Source organism: Cherax quadricarinatus, chromosome 42 (genome assembly GCF_038502225.1).
Source record: "Cherax quadricarinatus isolate ZL_2023a chromosome 42, ASM3850222v1, whole genome shotgun sequence".
Classification (NCBI taxonomy): domain Eukaryota; kingdom Metazoa; phylum Arthropoda; class Malacostraca; order Decapoda; family Parastacidae; genus Cherax; species Cherax quadricarinatus.
In genome coordinates, this window is record NC_091333.1 from 15,709,661 (window position 1) to 15,737,166 (window position 27,506).

Here is a 27,506-nt window from a genome sequence, read left to right on the forward strand (position 1 = left end):
ACTGTTTCAGAGTACAGGTACTGTACTTCCCACCACCACCACCACCACTGTTTCAGAGTACAGGTACTGTACTTCCCACCACCACCACCCCTGTTTCAGAGTACAGGTACTGTACTTCCCACCACCACCACCACCACTTTCAGAGTACAGGTACTGTACTTCCCACCACCACCCCTGTTTCAGAGTACAGGTACTGTACTTCCCACCACCACCCCTGTTTCAGAGTACAGGTACTGTACTTCCCACCACCACCCGTTTCAGAGTACAGGTACTGTACTTCCCACCACCACCCGTTTCAGAGTACAGGTACTGTACTTCCCACCACCACCTCTGTTTCAGAGTACAGGTACTGTACTTCCCACCACCACCCCTGTTTCAGAGTACAGGTACTGTACTTCCCACCACCACCCGTTTCAGAGTACAGGTACTGTACTTCCCACCACCACCCGTTTCAGAGTACAGGTACTGTACTTCCCACCACCACCTCTGTTTCAGAGTACAGGTACTGTACTTCCCACCACCACCACCCTTATTTCAGAGTACAGGTACTGTACTTCCCACCACCACCACCCTTATTTCAGAGTACAGGTACTGTACTTCCCACCACCACCACCCTTATTTCAGAGTACAGGTACTGTACTTCCCACCACCACCACCACCCGTTTCAGAGTACAGGTACTGTACTTCCCACCACCACCACCCCTGTTTCAGAGTACAGGTACTGTACTTCCCACCACCACCCCTGTTTCAGAGTACAGGTACTGTACTTCCCACCACCACCCGTTTCAGAGTACAGGTACTGTACTTCCCACCACCACCCGTTTCAGAGTACAGGTACTGTACTTCCCACCACCACCTCTGTTTCAGAGTACAGGTACTGTACTTCCCACCACCACCCCTGTTTCAGAGTACAGGTACTGTACTTCCCACCACCACCCGTTTCAGAGTAAAGGTACTGTACTTCCCACCACCACCCGTTTCAGAGTACAGGTACTGTACTTCCCACCACCACCTCTGTTTCAGAGTACAGGTACTGTACTTCCCACCACCACCACCCTTATTTCAGAGTACAGGTACTGTACTTCCCACCACCACCACCCTTATTTCAGAGTACAGGTACTGTACTTCCCACCACTACCACCACCACCCTTATTTCAGAGTACAGGTACTGTACTTCCCACCACCACCACCACCCGTTTCAGAGTACAGGTACTGTACTTCCCACCACCACCACCCCTGTTTCAGAGTACAGGTACTGTACTTCCCACCACCACCACCCCTGTTTCAGAGTATAGGTACTGTACTTCCCACCACCACCCGTTTCAGAGTACAGGTACTGTACTTCCCACCACCACCCGTTTCAGAGTACAGGTACTGTACTTCCCACCACCACCTCTGTTTCAGAGTACAGGTACTGTACTTCCCACCACCACCCCTGTTTCAGAGTACAGGTACTGTACTTCCCACCACCACCACTGTTTCAGAGTACAGGTACTGTACTTCCCACCACCACCCCTGTTTCAGAGTACAGGTACTGTACTTCCCACCACCACCACCCCTGTTTCAGAGTACAGGTACTGTACTTCCCACCTTCAGGATTTAAATCCGGCTAACCGGTTTTTCCGAATCCCAGCATGAAAGTTACGTTGATCACACTCCACCAGCACAAGACATTGTACATATATAATATATATATATATATATATATATATATATATATATATATATATATATATATATATAATATACATACATATATTTAATTGTTACATACACACACAGAGTGAGGGACAGAGAGATAGAGGGGGGGACTAGCTTAGTGTTAGCAGAGAGGTGTTGAATGAGGTACCAGCCAGAGACAGTGGGTGGTAGCCTACCCACTGTACGGTCAGCAGTGGACAGTGATGTGTCTACCCACTACCCAATGTAAGGTCAGCTGTGGGGAGCGATCTGTCTACCCACTGAAAGTTCAGCAGTGGGCAGCAATGTGTCTACCCGCTATCCACTGTAAAGTCAGTAGTGGGCGGTAATGGGTTTACCCACTGTAAGGACAGTAGTGGGCGGTGATGTTTACCCTCTGTAAGGTCAGTAGTGGGCGGCGATGTGTCTACCCACTACCCAATGTAAATTCAGCAGTGGGTAGCGATGTGTCTACCCACTTCAGGTTCAGCAGTGGGGAGCAATGTGTCTACCCACTACCCACTGTAAGGTCAGTAGTGGGCGGCCATGTGTTTACCCACTGTAAGGTCAGTAGTGGGCGGTGATGTGTCTACCCACTGTAAGGTCAGTAGTAGGCGGCGATGTGTCTACCCACTGCAAGGTCAGCAGTGGGCAGCAATGTACCTATCCACTGCAAGCTCAGCAGTGGGAAGCGATGTTTCTACTCACTACCCACTGTAATGCCAGTGGTGGAGGGTGATGTGTTTACCCACTGTAAGGTCAATAGTGGGCAGTGTTGTGTCTACCCACTGCTAGGTCAGTAGTGGGCGGCGATGTGTCTACCCGCTACCCACTTCAAGGTCAGCAGTGGGCAGCAATGTACCTACCCACTGCAAGGTCAGCAGTGGGAAGCGATGTGTCTACCCACTACCCACTGTAATGTCAGTAGTGGACGGTGACGTGTTTACCCACTGTAAGGTCAACAGTGGGCAGTGTTGTGTCTACCCACTGCTAGGTCAGTAGTGGGCAGCGATGTGTCTACCCACTACCTACTTTAAGGTCAGCAGTGGATAAATTTAAGTATCAATTAGTCTTGAGTAACGTTACCTGCATATCTTCCTAACTTACACGTGTATGTTATTGTCTGCTGCTGGTGAAGCATGTCTGCCCTTGAAGCATGGCTACCCTTGGCACCACCCCTGGCACTACCCCAAGCAATACCCTTAGCACAACCACAGGCACTACCCTTGGCATTACTGCAGGCACAACCCCAGGCACTACCCCAAGCACTATCCCTGGCACTACCCTAGGCACTATCCCTGGCACTACCCCAGGCACTACCCCAGGCACTATCCCTGCTGCCTCTGGCATCTTCGTCGCATAGCCAATAAATATTTCGCCTACCGTGATATTTTCCTCCACTGACTTCGCTAACGTTTTTGGTGAAATCTCTGTCTGTGGACACCTACCACCACAATCATTACTACCGCCACCACAATCACCACAACACTCACTACCACCGCCACCACAATCACTACCACCGCCATCACAATCACCCTCGTCCCTACCCAACATGACGTCTAAGAGCAGGAGTGGAGCGCCTCACTGGGCGTCAAGACTCTGGTGTGTGTGTATCTCTCCTCTCTGGTACTACCTTGCCTGCCCCAGCCTGTCTGCAGTGACTCCGCCAGCGTGTCTTCAGTGACTGCGTCAGCGTTTCTGCAGTGACTGCGTCAGCGTTTCTGCAGTGACTGCGTCAGCGTTTCTGTAGTGACTGCGTCAGCGTGTCTGCAGTGACTGCGTCAGCCATCATGAACATCTACGTCGCCTCTCTCGTGAGTCCATCGTGTTTTACGTTAATTCAATGTAGTGTTCGAAAATACTCGAGTCTTACCTTCATTCTATTGTCTGAGAGAATATTTGAGTCTTACCTTCATTCAGTATTGTCTGAGAGAATATTTGAGTCTTACCTTCATTCAGTATTGTCTGAAAGAATATTTGAGTCTTACCTTCATTCAGAATTGTCTGAGAGAATATTTGAGTCTTACCTTCATTCAGTATTGTCTGAGAGAATATTTGAGTCTTACCTTCATTCAGTATTGTCTGAGAGAATATTTGAGTCTTACCTTTATTCAGTATTGTCTGAATACCTCAGTATTACATGTGTGTTGTCTCCAACGACACTATAATCTCACCTTCGCGTCACCTCCCAAGAACCTTCGTGATTTTCCGACTACAGAAGAGTGCTGACTAACTCATACAGAACAATCGTACTGAAAATCTCAAACCACTGAGGTTCCGCGTATACTGACATAGCTGTGCTTAGCAGTGGTCGAGTGACAGTTCCTGGCCCGTGTGCAATAATGAGTGAGTGGAAGAGGGTTCAGTGTTGAGTACGGTGTTTGTGGAGGTGTAATGTGTGGTGGTGGCCGAGACCAACACCTCTGGGAGACATCAACGCCGAGCATAAAGTTATCTAATGTGTGTGTTTAGCCACTTTACTGCCAGGTATGTGGGTGTCAGCGTTTACGTGTAACCACAACTGTTAACACAGGGGATAATATATATACGCTAGTTACTACACTGCAATGTCTCCGTCTGTGTTACAAGAGAGTGTAATAACAATGACTGTTGTTACACAGTACAATAACAAGTAACGGTGCTGTTATCAAACGAGCGAAATCTCTGTGCGTATTTGAGCTAAAAAAAAATGATGGCTTACCTTAGTCTTACCACATATGTCAAGTTCGGTAAATTATGTAGTGAATCCTTCTTGTCATTTCACATGTGCAACAAGCGAGCAAACAGTTGAATAAATCAAGAAATAAACAACATGAAAGTAACAATTGGAAATTGCAGTAACGCAGCAGACGCGAGAGGAGTCAACAAGGGTGGTATTTACTAGTGTAGCTATATAAGGAGTGAGACTTATGTGTTGCTGTGTATCTCCCTCATCTCTGTAACTAGGTATGAACATAGATGCAGAACACTTTGGCTGGAACAACGTTTCGCTCAGTGCAGATCTTTATCTGCTTCCACATCCATTTCCGCGACTCATTTCTCTATGCAGCTTCCCACTGTCTCGCAGCCATAAAATATCTGTCTACCCGTCAATTATTCTCCTCTCTGTCTCTCTCAGTATTTTGTATGCCGTGATCATAGCTTCCACTGATCTACGTTCTTCCAGTGCCACGAGCTCTAGTTCCCTGTGCTCGGTATTCCATGTCTCGCAGTTTTTGTATCCTCGTGTTCCGTATGTGCCTTATGGAAGGAGGTGGTCAGTCCCTCCAACTTGAGGACTGACCATCTCTTAACAAGGGTGACGAACCGATTCATGTCAAAACAACTTCTACTGCCTCCAGTGTTATGTTTTTCCTGTATCTGACTGAAGAAATCAATTGAGTAGAAGAAACACTGCGGCGGCAAACACACTCAAGCGTTGTACATTTGTCTTATACATCACCACATATGCACAGTTTAAGAAATTTACTGAGGAAATGTCTCGCCACGAGTGCTTCTCGATGTCACAGAGATGCTCCTGAAGTATACGTAGTGCAAGAGGTCAGGTCGTTACAGGTTAAAAGTGGCGTTACAGATTACACGTAACGTTGTGGATAATAATTTTTAAAAATAGGTTAGAATGAAACCGGTATGCCTCCTGCATTGCTCCATGGTGTAGCCTGAAATTATTTAGCGCCAAGTAGGTCCTACTGCCACCCCCTGGAGGCACTAGAAGTGACGTTGCTGGCTGGTGTCGTGTAATAGCAACAAGGTTCAAGGTTCGGTAGTATTTGCATTACTAATACAATAGAAATGCCATGACTATGGTGCTGATTACTGCTATCATGGCAGCTTCTAAACACTGTAGAATGGTAGGTCATTTTCACGGCTTCACATTCACGGAGGTGGCCCTGCCTTGCTCCTGTGTTGCACAGATATTGTTTTGAGTATCGTGGCTGCACGAGTTTTTGTGTTTTCGTATTGTTAATCCCAGAGATCTTGCTTGTCACAGTCTCCACAATATATGACAGACTCCTGCAGGCCTGCAGGAGTCTGTCATATCTTGTGCTGTCAGCATGTTCCTCACACTCTAACAGAGGTCGAAGAGTTTGTAGTCATTCTAATATGTTTCTCATGGCCAGGAATATGTCTGATGCTACGCTGATAGCTGACAATATACTAGGCTGGTACTTCCTCCGAAGTATCGACATTGTTCTCGTTGCGCATGCGTGCTGCACCTAGTTTTAAAGAATACCCAATATGAATAATTAAAGTGTAATGAACACTTATTAATACTCAGTAATAACCCACGTGGAGACAGAAACACAGGAGAGTGAACGATCTGTATATTTCGACCCCTTTTCTGAGATCCTCTTCAGTTGAAGGGGATCCAAGAAGAGGGTCGAAATATAGAGATCATTCAAGCTCCTGTGTTTCCGTCTCCATGTGGGTTATTATTGAGCATTACCCAATATGTTACTCGAGGTATATCACCCAGCTTTTAACCTACGCTAACATGACCTCTCGCACTTTATACGCCTCTTAGTGTCTCTGTAATAGGACAGATGAAGCCACTCGTGGCTAAACATTTCCCCAATTTATTGGACTGCACACAAGTGTCTATGTACACACTCGAGGTTTGGTTGCACATATGAGCCAACGATATACGTGAATGTGTCAGAGTTTAGGACTGTGATAGCTCGGTTAGATGATCCTATCCTGCACAGAGACATGTTTGGTGTAAGGTCCACTCTCGAGTCCTTCTCTTTGTCTGCTAGTCATCTTCCAGGTGACACTGTTACTGATACAAAAGTGCTCACCTTCAAGGTGACACACTACAAGTGTTCACCTTCCAGGTGACACTACAAGTGTTCACCTTCCAGGTGACACACTACAAGTGTTCACCTTCCAGGTGACACACTACAAGTGTTCACCTTCCAGGTGACACACTACAAGTGTTCACCTTCCAGGTGACACACTACAAGTGTTCACCTTCCAGGTGACACACTACAAGTGTTCACCTTCCAGGTGACACACTACAAGTGTTCACCTTCCAGGTGACACACTACAAGTGTTCACCTTCCAGGTGACACACTACAAGTGTTCAATCACCTGGTGATCATATCTACATTCTGGTGTAGATGTTCCAGGTGTCTTCCACTGGTGTGTCCACACAGCTGTAGCGTCATCTACTACCACAGTACCACCACCTCAACTCAAGACCCTGGAACTTTTCCTAGTTACTCTCAGTGGCTACAATGTTACCTCTCTCACTGACTACAAAGTTACCTCTCTCACTGACTACAATGTTACCTCTCTCACTGCGACTACAATGTTACCTCTCTCACTGCGACTATAATGTTACCTCTCTCACTGCGACTACAATGTTACCTCTCTCACTGTGACTACAATGTTACCTCTCTCACTGTGACTACAATGTTACCTCTCTCACTGCGACTACAATGTTACCTCTCTCACTGCGACTATAATGTTACCTCTCTCACTGCGACTACAATGTTACCTCTCTCACTGTGACTACAATGTTACCTCTCTCACTGTGACTACAATGTTACCTCTCTCACTGCGACTACAATGTTACCTCTCTCACTGCGACTACAATGTTACCTCTCTCACTGCGACTACAATGTTACCTCTCTCACTGTGACTACAATGTTACCTCTCTCACTGACTACAATGTTACCTCTCTCACTGTGACTACAATGTTACCTCTCTCACTGTGACTATAATGTTACCTCTCTCACTGCAACTACAATGTTACCTCTCTCACTGCAACTACAATGTTACCTCTCTCAGTGTGACTACAATGTTACCTCTCTCACTGACTACAATGTTACCTCTCTCATTGTGACTACAATGTTACCTCTCTCACTGCAACTACAATGTTACCTCGCTCACTGCGACTACAATGTTACCTCTCTCACTGCGACTACAATGTTACCTCTCTCACTGACTACAATGTTACCTCTCTCACTGCGACTACAATGTTACCTCTCTCACGGTGACTACAATGTTACCTCTCTCACTGACTACAATGTTACCTCTCTCATTACGACTACAATGTTACCTCGCTCTCTGTGAGTACAATGTTACCTCTCTCACTGACTACAATGTTACCTCTCTCACTGCGACTACAATGTTACCTCTCTCACTGTGACTACAATGTTACCTCTCTCAATGTGGCTACAATGTTACCTCTCTCACTGACTACAATGTTACCTCTCTCACTGCGACTACAATGTTACCTCTCTCAATGTGACTACAATGTTACCTCTCTCATTGTGATTACAATGTTACCTCTCTCACTGCAACTACAATGTTACCTCTCACTGCAACTACAATGTTACCTCTCTCACTGTGACTACAATGTTACCTCTCTCACTGTGACTACAATGTTACCTCTCTCACTGTGACTACAATGTTACCTCTCTCACTGCAACTACAATGTTACCTCTCTCACTGTGACTACAATGTTACCTCTCTCACTGTGACTACAATGTTACCTCTCTCACTGTGACTACAATGTTACCTCTCTCACTGTGACTACAATGTTACCTCTCTCACTGTGACTACAATGTTACCTCTCTCACTGTGACTACAATGTTACCTCGCTCACTGCAACTACAATGTTACCTCTCTCACTGTGACTACAATGTTACCTCTCTCACTGTGACTACAATGTTACCTCGCTCACTGTGACTACAATGTTACCTCTCTCACTGTGACTACAATGTTACCTCTCTCACTGTGACTACAATGTTACCTCGCTCACTGTGACTACAATGTTACCTCTCTCACTGCAACTACAATGTTACCTCTCACTGTGACTACAATGCTACCTCTCACTGCAACTACAATGTTACCTCTCTCACTGTGACTACAATATTACCTCTCTCACTGTGACTACAATGTTACCTCTCTCACTGTGACTACAATGTTACCTCTCACTGTGACTACAATGTTACCTCTCTCACTGTGACTACAATGTTACCTCTCTCACTGTGACTACAATGTTACCTCTCTCACTGTGACTACAATGTTATCTCTCTCACTGTGACTACAATGTTACCTCTCTCACTGTGACTACAATGTTACCTCTCTCACTGTGACTACAATGTTATCTCTCTCACTGTGACTACAATGTTACCTCTCTCACTGTGACTACAATGTTACCTCTCTCACTGTGACTACAATGTTATCTCTCTCACTGTGACTACAATGTTACCTCTCTCACTGTGACTACAATGTTACCTCTCTCACTGTGACTACAATGCTACCTCTCTCACTGTGACTACAATGCTACCTCTCTCACTGCAACTACAATGTTCTCTCTCACTGTGACTACAATGTTACCTCTCTCACTGTGACTACAATGTTACCTCTCTCACTGTGACTACAATGTTACCTCTCTCACTGTGACTACAATGTTACCTCTCTCACTGTGACTACAATGTTACCTCTCTCACTGTGACTACAATGTTACCTCTCTCACTGCAACTACAATGTTACCTCTCTCACTGCAACTACAATGTTACCTCTCTCACTGTGACTACAATGTTACCTCTCTCACTTTGACTACAATGTTACATCTCACTGTGACTACAATGTTACCTCTCTCACTGCGACTACAATGTTACCTCTCTCAATGTGACTACAATGTTACCTCTCTCATTGTGATTACAATGTTACCTCTCTCACTGCAACTACAATGTTAACTCTTACTGCAACTACAATGTTACCTCTCTCACTGTGACTACAATGTTACCTCTCTCACTGCAACTACAATGTTACCTCTCTCACTGTGACTACAATGTTACCTCTCTCACTGCAACTACAATGTTACCTCTCTCACTGTGACTACAATGTTACCTCTCTCACTGTGACTACAATGTTACCTCTCTCACTGTGACTACAATGTTACCTCTCTCACTGTGACTACAATGTTACCTCTCTCACTGTGACTACAATGTTACCTCTCTCACTGTGACTACAATGTTACCTCTCTCACTGTGACTACAATGTTACCTCTCTCACTGTGACTACAATGTTACCTCTCTCACTGTGACTACAATGTTACCTCTCTCACTGTGTCTACAATGTTACCTCTCTCACTGTGACTACAATGTTACCTCTCTCACTGCAACTACAATGTTACCTCTCTCACTGTGACTACAATGTTACCTCTCTCACTGTGACTACAATGTTACCTCTCTCACTGTGACTACAATGTTACCTCTCTCACTGTGACTACAATGTTACCTCTCTCACTGTGACTACAATGTTGCCTCTCTCACTGTGACTACAATGTTACCTCCCTCATTGTGACTACACTGTTACCTCTCACACTGTGACTGCAATGTTACCTCTCTCACTGTGACTACAATGTTACCTCTCTCACTGCAACTACAATGTTACCTCTCTCACTGTGACTACAATGTTACCTCTTTCACTGTGGCTACAATGTTACCTCTCTCACTGTGACTACAATGTTACCTCTCTCACTTTGACTACAATGTTACCTCTCACTGTGACTACAATGTTACCACTCTCATTGTGACTACAATGTTACCTCTCTCACTGCAACTACAATGTTACCTCTCTCACTGTGACTACAATGTTACCTCTCTCACTGTGACTACAATGTTACCTCTCTCACTGTGACTACAATGTTACCTCTCTCACTGTGACTACAATGTTACCTCTCTCACTGTGACTACAATGTTACCTCTCTCACTGCAACTACAATGTTACCTCTCACTGTGACTACAGTGTTACCTTTCTCACTGCGACTACAATGTTACCTCTCTCACTGCGACTACAATGTTACCTCTCTCACTGCGACTACAATGTTACCTCTCTCACGGTGACTACAATGTTACCTCTCTCACTGACTACAATGTTACCTCTCTCATTGCGACTACAATGTTACCTCGCTCTCTGTGAGTACAATGTTACCTCTCTCACTGACTACAATGTTACCTCTCAATGTGGCTACAATGTTACATCTCTCACTGACTACAATGTTACCTCTCTCACTGCGACTACAATGTTACCTCTCTCAATGTGACTACAATGTTACCTCTCTCATTGTGATTACAATGTTACCTCTCTCACTGCAACTACAATGTTAACTTTTACTGCAACTACAATGTTACCTCTCTCACTGTGACTACAATGTTACCTCTCTCACTGTGACTACAATGTTACCTCTCTCACTGTGACTACAATGTTACCTCTCTCACTGTGACTACAATGTTACCTCTCTCACTGTGACTACAATGTTACCTCTCTCACTGTGACTACAATGTTACCTCTCTCACTGTGACTACAATGTTACCTCTCTCACTGTGACTACAATGTTACCTCTCTCACTGTGACTACAATGTTACCTCTCTCACTGTGACTACAATGTTACCTCTCTCACTGTGACTACAATGTTACCTCTCTCACTGCAACTACAATGTTACCTCTCACTGCAACTACAATGTAACCTCTCACTGCAACTACAATGTTACCTCTCTCACTGTGACTACAATGTTACCTCTCTCACTGTGACTACAATGTTACCTCTCTCACTGTGACTACAATGTTACCTCTCTCACTGTGACTACAATGTTACCTCTCTCACTGTGACTACAATGTTACCTCTCTCACTGTGACTACAATGTTACCTCTCTCACTGTGACTACAATGTTACTTCTCTCACTGTGACTACAATGTTACCTCTCTCACTGTGACTACAATGTTACCTCTCTCACTGTGACTGCAATGTTACCTCTCTCACTGTGACTGCAATGTTACCTCTCTCACTGTGACTACAATGTTACCTCTCTCACTGTGACTGCAATGTTACCTCTCTCACTGTGACTGCAATGTTACCTCTCTCACTGTGACTACAATGTTACCTCTCTCACTGTGACTACAATGTTACCTCTCTCACTGCAACTACAATGTTCTCTCTCACTGTGACTACAATGTTACCTCTCTCACTGTGACTGCAATGTTACCTCTCTCACTGTGACTACAATGTTACCTCTCTCACTGTGACTACAATGTTACCTCTCTCACTGTGACTACAATGTTACCTCTCTCACGGTGACTACAATGTTACCTCTCTCACGGTGACTACAATGTTACCTCTCTCACTGTGACTGCAATGTTACCTCTCTCACTGTGACTACAATGTTACCTCTCTCACTGTGACTACAATGTTACCTCTCTCACTGTGACTACAATGTTACCTCTCTCACGGTGACTACAATGTTACCTCTCTCACTGTGACTACAATGTTACCTCTCTCACTGTGACTACAATGTTACCTCTCTCACGGTGACTACAATGTTACCTCTCTCACTGTGACTGCAATGTTACCTCTCTCACTGTGACTACAATGTTACCTCTCTCACTGTGACTACAATGTTACCTCTCTCACTGTGACTACAATGTTACCTCTCTCACTGCGACTACAATGTTACCTCTCTCACTGTGACTACAATGTTACCTCTCTCACTGTGACTACAATATTACCTCTCTCACGGTGACTACAATGTTACCTCTCTCACTGTGACTACAATGTTACCTCTCTCACTGTGACTACAATGTTACCTCTCTCACTGTGACTACAATGTTACCTCTCTCACTGTGACTACAATGTTACCTCTCTCACTGTGTCTACAATGTTACCTCTCTCACTGTGACTACAATGTTACCTCTCTCACTGTGACTACAATGTTACCTCTCTCACTGTGACTACAATGTTACCTCTCTCACTGTGACTACAATGTTACCTCTCTCACTGTGACTACAATGTTACCTCTCTCACTGTGACTACAATGTTACCTCTCTCACTGTGTCTACAATGTTACCTCTCTCACTGTGACTACAATGTTACCTCTCTCACTGTGACTACAATGTTACCTCTCACTGCAACTACAATGTAACCTCTCACTGCAACTACAATGTTACCTCTCTCACTGTGACTACAATGTTACCTCTCTCACGGTGACTACAATGTTACCTCTCTCACTGTGACTGCAATGTTACCTCTCTCACTGTGACTACAATGTTACCTCTCTCACTGTGACTACAATGTTACCTCTCTCACTGTGACTACAATGTTACCTCTCTCACTGCGACTACAATGTTACCTCTCTCACTGTGACTACAATGTTACCTCTCTCACTGTGACTACAATATTACCTCTCTCACGGTGACTACAATGTTACCTCTCTCACTGTGACTACAATGTTACCTCTCTCACTGTGACTACAATGTTACCTCTCTCACTGTGACTACAATGTTACCTCTCTCACTGTGACTACAATGTTACCTCTCTCACTGTGTCTACAATGTTACCTCTCTCACTGTGACTACAATGTTACCTCTCTCACTGTGACTACAATGTTACCTCTCTCACTGTGACTACAATGTTACCTCTCTCACTGTGACTACAATGTTACCTCTCTCACTGTGACTACAATGTTACCTCTCTCACTGTGACTACAATGTTACCTCTCTCACTGTGTCTACAATGTTACCTCTCTCACTGTGACTACAATGTTACCTCTCTCACTGTGACTACAATGTTACCTCTCACTGCAACTACAATGTAACCTCTCACTGCAACTACAATGTTACCTCTCTCACTGTGACTACAATGTTACCTCTCTCACTGTGACTACAATGTTACCTCTCTGTGGTACCTACAGTACATTCTAGTGATCACTGTGATGAACTATGATCTGGGATGATGAACAATGATCTCCTGGGATGATGAACAATGATCTCCTGGGATGATGAACAATGATCTCCTGGGATGATGAACAATGATCTCCTGGGATGATGAACAATGATCTCCTGGGATGATGAACAATGATCTCCTGGGATGATGAACAATGATCTCCTGGGATGATGAACAATGATCTCCTGGGATGATGAACAATGATCTCCTGGGATGATGAACAATGGTCTCCTGGGATGATGAACAATGATCTCCTGGGATGATGAACAATGGTCTCCTGGGATGATGAACAATGGTCTCCTGGGATGACGAACAATGATCTCCTGGGATGATGAACAATGATCTCCTGGGATGATGAACAATGATCTCCTGGGATGATGAACAATGATCTCCTGGGATGACGAACAATGATCTCCTGGGATGATGAACAATGATCTCCTGGGATGATGAACAATGATCTCCTGGGATGATGAACAATGATCTGGGATGATGAACAATGATCTCCTGGGATGATGAACAATGATCTCCTGGGATGATGAACAATGATCTCCTGGGATGACGAACAATGATCTCCTGGGATGATGAACAATGATCTCCTGGGATGATGAACAATGGTCTCCTGGGATGACGAACAATGATCTCCTGGGATGATGAACAATGATCTGGGATGATGAACAATGATCTCCTGGGATGATGAACAATGATCTCCTGGGATGATGAACAATGATCTCCTGGGATGATGAACAATGATCTCCTGGGATGATGAACAATGGTCTCCTGGGATGATGAACAATGATCTCCTGGGATGACGAACAATGATCTCCTGGGATGATGAACAATGGTCTCCTGGGATGATGAACAATGATCTCCTGGGATGACGAACAATGATCTCCTGGGATGATGAACAATGATCTCCTGGGATGATGAACAATGATCTCCTGGGATGATGAACAATGATCTCCTGGGATGATGAACAATGATCTCCTGGGATGATGAACAATGATCTCCTGGGATGATGAACAATGATCTCCTGGGATGACGAACAATGATCTCCTGGGATGATGAACAATGGTCTCCTGGGATGATGAACAATGATCTCCTGGGATGATGAACAATGATCTCCTGGGATGATGAACAATGATCTCCTGGGATGACGAACAATGATCTCCTGGGATGATGAACAATGATCTCCTGGGATGACGAACAATGATCTCCTGGGATGATGAACAATGATCTCCTGGGATGATGAACAATGATCTCCTGGGATGATGAACAATGGTCTCCTGGGATGATGAACAATGATCTCCTGGGATGATGAACAATGGTCTCCTGGGATGAACAATGGTCTCCTGGGATGATGAACAATGATCTCCTGGGATGACGAACAATGATCTCCTGGGATGATGAACAATGATCTGGGATGATGAACAATGATCTCCTGGGATGATGAACAATGATCTCCTGGGATGATGAACAATGATCTCCTGGGATGATGAACAATGGTCTCCTGGGATGATGAACAATGATCTGGGATGATGAACAATGATCTCCTGGGATGATGAACAATGATCTCCTGGGATGATGAACAATGGTCTCCTGGGATGATGAACAATGGTCTCCTGGGATGATGAACAATGGTCTCCTGGGATGATGAACAATGGTCTCCTGGGATGATGAACAATGGTCTCCTGGGATGATGAACAATGGTCTCCTGGGATGATGAACAATGGTCTCCTGGGATGATGAACAATGATCTCCTGGGATGACGAACAATGATCTCCTGGGATGATGAACAATGATCTCCTGGGATGACGAACAATGATCTCCTGGGATGATGAACAATGATCTCCTGGGATGATGAACAATGATCTCCTGGGATGATGAACAATGATCACTAACCTCACATGTTCACGAGACAGAAGAAGAGAACAATCTTGGCAGAGTGCACAACATTTAACAGGGGTCCACGTCACAGAGAAGAGTGTCACCTAGGGTGTGTGTGTATGTACTCACCTATTTGTGGTTGCAGGGGTTGAGTCATAGCTCCTGGTCTCGCTTCTTCACTGATCGCTACTAGGTCCTCTCTCTCCCTGCTCTATGAGCTTTATCATACCTCGTCTTAAAACTATGTATGGTTCCTGCCTCCACTATGTCACTTTCCAGACTATTCCACTTCCTGACAACTCTATGACTGAAGAAATACTTCTTAACATCCTTCTGACTCATCTGAGTCTTCAACTTCCAATTGTGACTCCTTGTTGCTGTGTCCCATCTCTGGAACATCCTGTCTCTGTTCACCTTGTCAATTCCTCGCAGTATTTTATATGTCGTTATCATGTCTCCCCTATCCCTCCTGTCCCCCAGTGTCGTCAGGCCGGTTTCCCTCAACTTTTCTCTGCAACAAAACTAGTTCCCTAAGCTCTAGGACTAGTTTTGTTGCAAATCTTTGCATTTTCTCCATTTTTTGACGTGCTTGACCAAGTGTGGGTTCCAAACTGGTGCTGCATAGTCCAATATGGGCCTGACGTACACGGTGTACAGAGTCTTGAACGATTCCTTACTGAGGTATCGGAACACTATTCTTAGGTTTGCCAGGCGCCCATATGCTGCACCAGTTATCTGGCTGACGTGCGCCTCAGGAGAAGTGCTTTGTATTATATTCACCCCAAGCTCTTTTTCCAAGAGTGAGATTTGCAGTCTTTGGCCGCTTAGCCTATACTCTGTCTACGGTCTTCTTTTCCCTTCACCGATCTTCATGACTTTGCATTTGGCGGGGTTAAATTCGAGGAGCCAGTTGCTGGACCAGGCTTGCAGCCTGTCCAGGTCTCTTTGTAGTTCTGCCTGATCCTCATCCGATTTAATTCTCATTAACTTCACAGGGACTCTTCTGAGTCTATCCCTTCCGTCATGTCATTCACATATACGAAAAGCAGCACTGGTCCTAGGACCCGCTCGTGACACCTTGTCACGTACCATGACTCGTTCCTCCTTATCAGGTATTCTCTGATCCATTGCAGTGCCTTTCCTGCTATGCGTGCCTGATCCTCTTGCTTTTGCATTAATCTCTTGTGAGGAACTGTGTCGAAGGCCTTCTTACAATCAAGAAAACGCAATCTACCCAACCCTCTCTCTCGTGTCTTACTTCCGTTACCTTGTCATAAAACTCCACTATGTTTGTGACACAGGATTTCCCGTCCCTGAAACCGTGCTGGTTGTCGTTTACAAGCTTGTTCCTTTCTAGGTGCTCCACCACTCTTCTGATAATCTTCTCCATGATTTTGTATACTATACACGTCAGTGACATTGGTCTATAGTTTAATGCCTCGTTTCTGTCTCTCTTCTTAAATATTGGGACTACATTTGCCGTCCTCCATACCTCCAGCAGTGAGTGAGTGAGTGTATTTGTGGGGGAGGGCTAGTGTTGACCAAGGTGCTGCTAGGTGTGACCCTCACTGGAAAGTGCTGGTGTGGGGAGGTAAAAGTACTCTCTCACTGTTTCTCTCATTGCCTCTCACTCTATTTCTCTCACTGATTCTGTTTCACTGTTTCTTTGTCTCACTGTCTCATTGTCTCTCTTACTGTCTCTCATTGTCTCACTCTCTCATTGTGTCTATTATTTAAAGCTAAAGCTAACTTATAACATTGAGCTCGACTTTACCATCATTACTGATTCTATCATCACTGAAGCTTCTTGACTCACATAATGACTAACATGCTCACTGGAGAAGCCAGGTACACATACTCAAAAATCAGGGAAAAGGGAATAATGTACAATTGCTATGGATCCCATCATACACTGGATTACTCCTTCATGATAAAGTTGATATGTTAGCCAAGAAGAGTACCCAGAAGGAGAATGTAGAATATAACTTTGGTATATCTGTGTCTAGCATTAGGAATAATATTAGGAGAGAAGTAAATAATGAAAATGATTGTTATAGGAATGCAGTTAGAAGCCTGAGTAGATCTATAACCCACTATGATAACATGAACGTAAATAAGAATGTTAATGAAGCAACTTGCAATGTGAACAGACTGACTGATGATGTAGTGGCCAGGCTTAGGCTAGGTTACAAGTACTTCTGGCAGTTTGGCAGACACATAATGATCAAACTAAATGCAAATTATGTGGTCAGGCATATGGTCACTGTCTTGAACACTACGTGCTTAATTGTATACTTATTGAAGAATACTGAGATAGTATAATAACCTTTGTGATATGTCAAGATATCTTATTAATGAAAATAAGATACCAGATATACTAAGCAAATTTCCCATATTTGCTTGTAACAGATAATTAAACTGTAGATATAAATCCAAATGTACACCTGTTAACCCTTTTGGGGCCTAGTTTCTAGGCCTTTTGAGTATCCACATGCTGTTGCGCTACCGTCCACTGGATGGTTATGGGGTGCACAATACACTAGCCACTTCGGTGGCAAAATTTAATCTCTCACTGTCTCTCTTACTATTTCTCTCATTGTCTCACTGTCTTTACTCTCTCACTGACATTCTTACTGTCTCACTCTCTCGTGTCTCTTACTATCTCTCTCACTGTCTTACTATATCTGTCTCTCTCACTATCTGTCTTTCACTCTCTCACTGTCTGGGTAAACGAACAACTTTTGGGGAGAAAGTCAGAGATATTAGTCAGACTTTTATTGTAAATCGCAGGTAAATTGCAAGTCACGATCCCTTCCCTCCTGCACCATGATGGTACCATGATCCCTCACCCTCCTGCACCATGACGGTGTCATGATCCATCACCCTCCTGCACCATGATGGTGCCATCATCCATCACCCTCCTGCACCATGATGGTACCATCATCCATCACCCTCCTGCACCATGGTCCATCACCCTCCTGCACCATGGTCCATCACCCTCCTGCACCATGATGGTACCATGGTCCATCACCCTCCTGCACCATGATGGTACGATGATTCATCACCCTCCTGCACCATGATAGTACCATGATCAATCACCCTCCTGCACCATGATGGTACCATGGTCCATTACCCTCCTGCACCATTCTCAGTAGTAGTAACCAGTTACCAGTAACCACTGTGCCAGTTGACTCACGACCAACCGTCTCTGCCTGAGTCACTGTCTGAACTCATGTGCTGACCTGGCAGTATTCAAAGACCCCCTCCATATGGGTACTGTGGGCGGCCAGTCAGTCAGTTATACGAGAGAGAGCAGAGAGATAGGTACGGCTGTAAGGGCGCTACCCACCTTGTCTGTAATTATACGTACTACCAGCCTACGTGAGTATTACTTTACCCAATCCACGTCGAACTCCCACATGATACCATGATGGTACCATAATCCATCACCCTCCTGCACCATGATGGTACCATGATCCGTCACCCTCCTGCACCATGATGGTACCATGATCCATCACCCTCCTGCACCATGATGGCACCATGATCCATCATCCTCCTGCACCATGATGGCACCATGATCCATCATCCTCCTGCACCATGATGGCACCATGATCCGTCACCCTCCTGCACCATGATGGTATCATGATCCATCACCCTCCTGCACCATGATGGTACCATGATCCATCACCCTCCTGCACCATGATGGCACCATGATCCATCACCCTCCTGCACCATGATGGCACCATGATCCGTCACCCTCCTGCACTATGATGGCACCATGATCCATCACCCTCCTGCACCATGATGGTACCATGATCCATCACCCTCCTCCACCATGATGGTACTATGATCCATCACCCTCCTGCACCATGATGGTACCATGATCCATCACCCTCCTGCACCATGATGGTACCATGATCCATCACCCTCCTGCACCATGATGGTACTATGATCCATCACCCTCCTGCACCATGATGGCACCATGATCCATCACCCTCCTGCACCATGATGGTACCATGATCCATCACCCTCCTGCACCATGATGGCACCATGATCCGTCACCCTCCTGCACTATGATGGCACCATGATCCATCACCCTCCTGCACCATGATGGCACCATGATCCATCACCCTCCTGCACCATGATGGTACCATGATCCATCACCCTCCTGCACCATGATGGTACCATGATCCATCACCCTCCTGCACCATGATGGTACCATGATCCATCACCCTCCTGCACCATGATGGTACCATGATCCATCACCCTCCTGCACCATGATGGTACCATGATCCATCACCCTCCTGCACCATGATGGTACCATGATCCATCACCCTCCTGCACCATGATGGTACCATGATCCATCACCCTCCTGCACCATGATGGTACCATGATCCATCACCCTCCTGCACCATGATGGTACCATGATCCATCACCCTCCTGCACCATGATAGTACCATGATCCATCACCCTCCTGCACCATGATGGTACCATGATCCATCACCCTCCTGCACCATGATAGTACCATGATCCATCACCCTCCCCCGTGATGGTACCATACTCTGTCACCCTTCTGTGCAATAACTGGAAAATGCATCTTCAGGTCGGCTTGAAACCTTCAATGGTGATGTGCTTCCCACAAACAATGGCCGCCTTCACATTACGTTGTAATGCGACAATGTTATTAATTAAATTTGTTACTCTGACACAACAGGAGAATGTTTCTTATGGGCAAAAATAAGTCAGCGACTTTGATCATTGTATATTAAGTCCACATGATGTTCTTTTATGTGTATATAACATGTTTGTGTTCTCGTGATCACTGTTGAGAACATGTTAAGTACTCAGAGCTTAAATAAGGAACAAGAAGATAACACCCTGACTGGAACAATACACAAATAACTCGCAAGTAGGAGAGTGGAACTTAACGACTATGTTTGGGTCTCACTTGCACCGTAAGTTTCTGTCTTCTATGTGCGGGTTATTTGTGTATCGTTCTAGTCACGGTATTGTGCCTTTTCTTGTTGTTATTTAGGACTATGTTTGGGTCCCACTTGGACCACTGATTACTTGCACTAACACACGGAGGTGAGGGACACACTAAAATATATATAACATATTAACTTTATTACCTTCCTACGTCAAGGTTGGTTACTCTCACTTAGAGAAAAGTTTGTATTGGTTTTGGACTGTGCAAGTCCCTGTCTGCTTTATTTCTGAATAATTTGTCAACTGAAATGCACACTTTTCTATGAATATAATTACCCAGATATAGACCTTAGAACTAGTTTCGTAGGTTTAAAGTGTATCTACTACACGAGAGTTGAATTACTAGCTTTAAAGTCTATCTGATATACAATGGAAGCAGAGAATACCTCTTAACATTGTCTTTCAACCTGGTGTTTTTAATGGGACGTTTGAATAAGGTTTGCGTTGTGATTGTCCTACTTTGCCATTTTTCTTTAAAATGGGATGTTAAGTTTCCATGTGATGACCTGTGAATGTCTTTTCTGAGTCCCTTCACATGTTCACCAATATTTAACATTACAAACTTATGCCGCACTCTGCACTATTCCAGTCGCATGTATTGAGGTGTAAGGGACTGGGGCTGTGCAGAACAGGGATACCTTTCTTAGATCGCGACCCATATACAGGTAGTTATCACATTTATGGAGTACTAAACCAGTAAGATAACCTGTTTCAAGTTACTAGTGTACAGTGGATACCTGTTGCAAGTTGCTAAGATACAGTTCATACCTGTTACAAGTTACTAGTGTACAGTGGATACCTGTTGCAAGTTGCTAAGATACAGTTCATACCTGTTACAAGTTACTAGTGTACAGTGGGTACCTGTTACAAGTTACTAGTGTACAATAAATACCTCTTACAAGTTACTAGTGTACAATGGATGCCTGTTACAAGTTACTAGTGTACAGTGGGTACCTGTTACAAGTTACTAGTGTACAATAAATACCTCTTACAAGTTACTAGTGTACAATGGATGCCTGTTACAAGTTACTAGTGTACAGTGAATACCTGTTACAAGTTACTAAGGTACAATGGATACCTGTTAAAAGTTACTAATGTACAATGGATGCCTGTTGCAAGTTACTAGGGTACAGTGGATGCCTGTTACAAATTACTAGTGTACAGTGGGTGCCTGTTACAAGTTACTAGTGTACAGTGGATACCTGTTACAAATTACTAAGGTACAAAGGATACCTGTTACAAGTTACTAGGATACAGTGGATGCCTGTTACAAGTTACTAGGGTAGAGTGGATGCCTGTTACAAGTTACTAGGATACAGTGGGTTCCTGTTACAAGTTACTAGGATACAGTGGGTACCTGTTACAAGTTACTAGGATACAGTGGGTACTTGTTACAAGTTACTAGTGTACAGTGGATGCCCGTTACAAATTACTAGGATACAGTGGGTACCTGTTATAAGTTACTAGGATACAGTGGGTACTTGTTAAAAGTTACTAGAATACAGTGGGTACCTGTTACAAGTTACTAGGATACAGTGGGTATTTGTTACAAGTTACTAGGATACAGTGGGTACCTGTTACAAGTTACTAGGATATAGTGGGTACCTGTTACAAGTTACTAGGATACAGTGGGTACCTGTTACAAGTTACTAGGGTACAGTGAGTACCTGTTACAAGTTACTATGGTACAGTGGGTACAAGAAGGTGGGGGTATTGTTAGTACTACCACGTACCACAACCAGGATGTATCCTTTTCGTCCCCTGCCTCCACCACCACCAACCACCAACCCACCCCCAGTAACCCCCTCCCCCCCACACCAACACACCGTGCACCTGCCACTCCCACCTTAGCAACATAGAGTGGGTTCAACGCTCGTGCTATCACTCTTATCTCCAGTACTGTTGTTACAGTGTCTGGTGGAGGCTGACCCACCCGCTGTGCTCCTACACTACCGGCTAATACTTGTCACCCTACATCAATATTACTGTTGAAAATGGTATAAAAATACCGATATAAGTTGATGATTAAGACAAGAGGACACCAGTTGGGTATCTTTATTGAAGAAACGTTCCGCCTACACAGTAGGCTTCTTCAGTCAAATACAGAGGCAGGTATAGTAGTGAAATGAAGTTCGTATAATCCGTCTTGGTGATTTGAGGTGGACTAACCACCTCAAATACTATTTCTCCAATGTTGATGAACTGATTACATCTTTATTTCATTTCTACAGGTTTAGCGCTTCCTTTTAATTATAATAATAATTCATTACTACTGTGGCCTTTGTATCTGACTGAAGAAGCCTGCTGTGTAGGCGGAACGTTTCAACAAGAGAGATACCCAACTGTTGTACATGTGTCTTGATCATCCCACATCAATATTACTAACACCACCACCATTACTGTAACACTGAGCTAACACGATCACTACTGTAATTAACACTGAGGATCAATAGAACACAGGATACAGGAAGTCTTTGGATTGTCTTTTATTTAAAACATGAAAAATTGATTGTATGAATGTATAGTCACGTTTATTTTTTACAGCAATACAGCAGCGGGGACATAATACATTGAACTAGGGTGAATAATGGGTAGTTTACACATGTGTACTCGCTGTAACTGTAGATCATACACACACGTACACAATCACGTGGTTCTGAGCTTTGAATACTGTACATAGTAGAGTTACAAGTGGAGAGGGTAACTGGAGTAGGATGGGAAAAGCCAAACTACAAAAGGGGAGACTACACAGGCATGAGGAACTTCCTGCAGGAGGTTCAATAGGAAAAGAGAATTGGTAGGAAAATCACTAAACGAAATGGACTACGTGACAACAAAATGCAAAGAGGCAGAGGAGAGGTTTGCTCCCAAGAGCAACAGAAATAATGGGAAGGAAAGAATGAGCCTTTGGTTTACCCAAAGGTGTAGGGAGGCAAAAATTAAGCGCATTAGAGAATGGAAAAGGTACAGAAGACAAAGGACCCCAAGAAAATAAAGAAATTAGTCGAAGAGCCAGAAACGAGTATGCGCAGATAAGGAGGGAGGCCCAGCGACAGTACTAAAATGACATAGCTTCGAAAGTCAAGTCTGACCCAAAGCTGTTGTATAGCCACGTCAGGAGGAAGACAACAGTCAAAGACCCTGCAGGTAATCAGGCTGAAGAAGGAAGGAGGGAAGATCACAAGAAACTACCGAGAAATATGTGAAGAGCTCAACAAGAGAGTCAAAGAAGTATTTACAGTGGAGACAGACAGGACTCCAGAGAGGAGAGGTGGGGTATACCATCAAGTGCTGGACACAACACACACAACTGAGTAGGAGGTGAAGAGTCTGCTAAGTGAACTAGATACCTCAAAGGCGATGGAGCCGGACAAAATCTTTCCATGGGTCCTGAGAGAGGGAGCAGAGGCGCTCTGCATACCATTAACAACATTCTTCAACATATCTATTGAAACCGGGCGACTACCTGAGGAATGGAAGACAGCAAATGTAGTACTATTTTTTAAGAAAGGAGACAGACACGCAGCTTTAAAGTACAGACCAGTGTCACTGACATGTATAGTAGGCAAAGTCATGGAGAAGATTATCAGAAGAGTGGTGGAAAACCTAGAAAGGAATGAGCTTATTCACGACAACCGGCACGGTTTCAGGGAAAGGAAATCTTGTGTCACAGACCTACTGGACTTCTATGACAAGGTGACAGTAAGAGAGAGAGGGGTGGGTAGACTGTGGGTTGGACTGTAGGAAGGCCTTTGACACAGTTCCATACAAGAGATTAGTGCAAAAAGTTGGAGGACCAGGCAGGCATAATAGGGAAGGCAGTGCAATAGATCAGAGAATACCTGACTAGAAAGCAACAGCGAGTCATGGTGCACGACGAGGTGTCAGAATGGGCGCCTGTGATGACCGGAGGTTCCACAGGGGTTAGTCCTATGACCGGTGCTGTTCCTAATGTATATGTGAATGACATGACGGAAGGAAAAAAACTAAGTGTCCCTGTATGTAGACGATGTGAGGTTAAAGAGAATTCAATCGGAGGAGGACCAGGCAGGACTACAAAAGGATCTGGACAGGCTGCAGGCCTGGTCCAGCAACTGGCTCCTGGAGTTCAACCCCACCAAGTGCAAAGTCATAAGATCGAGGAAGGGCAAAGAAGACCGCAGACAGAGTACAGTCTAGGGGGCCAAAGAATACAAACCTCAATGAAGGAAAAGAATCTTGGGGTGAGTATAACACCGAGCACATCTCCTGAGCCACACATCAAGCAAATAACTGCTGCAGCACAAGGACTTCTAGCAAACCTAAGAATAGCATTCTGACATCTCAGTAAGGAATCGTTCAGGAATCTGTACACCGTGTACGTCAGGCCCATATTACAGTATGCACCACCAGCTTGGTTTACACACCTGGCCAAGCACGTCAGGAAATTAGAGAAAGTGCAGAGGCTTGTAACGAGACTAGTCCCACAGCAAAGGGGCATGTCCTACGAGAAGAGGTTAAGGGAAATCGAAGGAGGGATGGGGGGAGGGACATGATAACATATAAAATACTGAGAGGAATCGACAAGGTGGATAGAGACAAGATGTTCCAGAGATGGGACACAACAACAAGGGGTCACAATTGGAAGTTGAAGACTCAGATGAGTCATAGTGATGTTTCTTCGGTCATAGAGTTGTCAGGAAGTGGAATAGTCTGGGGAGTGATGTAGTGGAGGCAGGATCCATACATAGCTTTAAGAGAAGGTATGATAATTTCACGGAGCAGAGAGAGTGACCTAGTAGCGACCAGTGAAAAGGCGGGGCCAGGAGCTATGACTCGGCCCCTACAACCACAATTAGGTGACTACACGTACACAAACAAACACACACACGTATACACACATGTAAAAACACACACGCAAACATGCACAATAGGCATGTACACACAAGCAAACGCACACTGGCCAGACTTGATCCTTACCTTCACATTTGTGTCCCTGGCCTCCGTGTCCTTGGCCTCTGTGGTCCTGGCCTCCGTAGCCCTCGCCTCCGTGGCCCTGGCCTCCACAATTATTAAGGTAATATAGACAAAGAGTGTGTGTGTGAAGCATCACCCTCGTAGTTACTTAACAGTGTGTGTGTGTATTTGCCTATTTGTGGTTGCAGGGGTCGATACATAGCTCCTGGCTGCGCCACTTCATTGGTCTCTACTAGGTCCTCTCTCTCTCTCCCTGCTCCATGAGCTTTATCATACCTCGTCTTCAAACTATGTATGGTTCCTGCCTCCACTACGTCACTTTCCAGACAATTCCACTTCCTGACAACTCTATGACTGAAGAAATACTTCCTAACATCCCTTTAACTCATCTGAGTCCTCAACTTCCATTTGCGGCCCCTTGTTTTTTGTGTCCCACCTCTGGAACATCCTGTCTTTGTCCATCTTGTCAATTCCTCGCAGTATTTTTGTACGTCGTTATCATGTCTCCCCTGACCATCCTGTCCTCCAGTGTCATCAGGCCAATTTTCATTAACCTTTCTTCGTAGGACAATCCCCTTAGCTCTGGAACTAGCCATATTGCAAACCTTTGCACTTTCTCTAATTTCTTGACATGTGTGACCAGGAGTGGATTCTAAACAGGTGCTGCATACTCCAGTATGGGCCTGACGTACACGGTGTACAGAGTCTTGAACGATTCCTTACTGAGGTATCGGAATGCTATTCTTAGGTTTGCCAGGCGTCCGTATGCTGCAGCATTTATCTGACACATATGCAACATTTAGGTATCTTTATTTCGAAACGTTTCGCCTACACAGTAGGCTTCTTCGATCAAGTACAGAAAAGTTGATAGAAGAGACTGAAGACGATATAATCAGTCCATCACCCTTAAAGTTTTGAGGTGGTCAGTCCCTCAGACTGGAGAAGAGTATTGTTCCATAGCCTGAAATTGAAGTGACAGGATGGCGCCTTATATACCGCCAGGAGGTGAGATGTAGGCCACAGGTAGAGGTAAGAATGTAGTCGTTGGGAGGTCACGTCCCTCTCAAATCCACCTATGTCCCCAGAGTCTATACTCCACGTTCGGTCTTCTTGCCGCTTCCTCACTTATTTGTGGGGTTTTATTCAAACAAACAATTATCTAACTAATCTTGCAATTTATGCAGATAGATTTTCTCACCCTTTCTCCATCCTCATCTGTTTGTATCCACATAAACCAGAAAGAATACCGGTCCTAATACCCATCCTTGAGGAGCCCTTCTAATTACTTTTTCTCATTCTGACGTCTCTTTCCTAAGTCACTCTTTGCTTCCTTCCAGGAAGATAATCTTTGATCCATTATAGAACGTTCCTTGTTATTCTTTACTACACTAAATGTTCTTCACCAGCTTTTTAGCACTCTAAAATAATACAATGCATCCCTCCCTCTCTATGTCTCACTTCCGTTACTTTGTCAGGTTAGGTTAGGCAAGGTTTGTCAGGAAACAGGACAAGTGTTTACTGACGCGGCTCTTAGTCATATGGCGCTTAGCTGGAGTTTTTCGTCATATGACCGAGGCCTTCCGCTGGCTTACCCCTTCATTCATTGTCCCAAGGAAAATTTTGGTTATAATTACAACCATTATATTGACAGCTACTTTGTCAGAGAATTCTAGCAGGTTGGTAAGACAAGATTTGTCATCTCTTAACCCATACTGGTTAGTGTTTATGAAGACACCTCTCATCAAGTGCTCTATCACTCTATCTGACCATTACCTTCCAAGATATGCAAGTCAGAGAGACAGGTCTGTCAGTTTCCTTTCTTAAGTGTAGGCACTACATTTGCTGTCTTACAGATCTCTGGTAACTGTCCCGTGTTAGTTGACGTATTGTAAATTTCAGCTAGTGATTGTGACGATGTTCTTGCTCTCTCAGAATCCATGGTGACACCCTGTCAGCTCTCACTGTCTGATGCATCAACCTCACTCAAAACATTTTTTTTTCGCGAGGTCTCCTACTTCCATCTTCGGTTGAAGTACCTGGTTCTTCAACGTCTTTTCTGCTGTGGCTGTCAAACACTGGTAGCTCATACTTGACTGCTGTGTTGTTAAACTGTCGCTCCCTCCTCACCATGGAATATTCCTCTCTCTTTGTACTCGCCTAGTTGTACTCACTCACATAGTTGTTGTTACAGGGGTCGATTCACAGCTCCTGGCCCCGCCTCTTCGCTGGCTGCTGCTAGGTCACTCTTCCTGCTCCATGA

General features: G+C 44.6%; 1 protein-coding gene across 1 annotated transcript in view; it reads left to right on the forward strand.

The window, feature by feature from the left end:
* Positions 1 to 3,250: 3,250 nt before the first annotated feature.
* Positions 3,251 to 27,506, forward strand: part of LOC128695709 (uncharacterized) — a 118,080-nt gene continuing 93,824 nt past the window's right edge. The window contains exon 1 of the mRNA XM_070093316.1: positions 3,251 to 3,494. Within this exon, the coding sequence (XP_069949417.1) occupies positions 3,471 to 3,494 (24 nt within the window). The 5' untranslated portion in view covers positions 3,251 to 3,470. The remainder of the gene's footprint in view (positions 3,495 to 27,506) is intronic.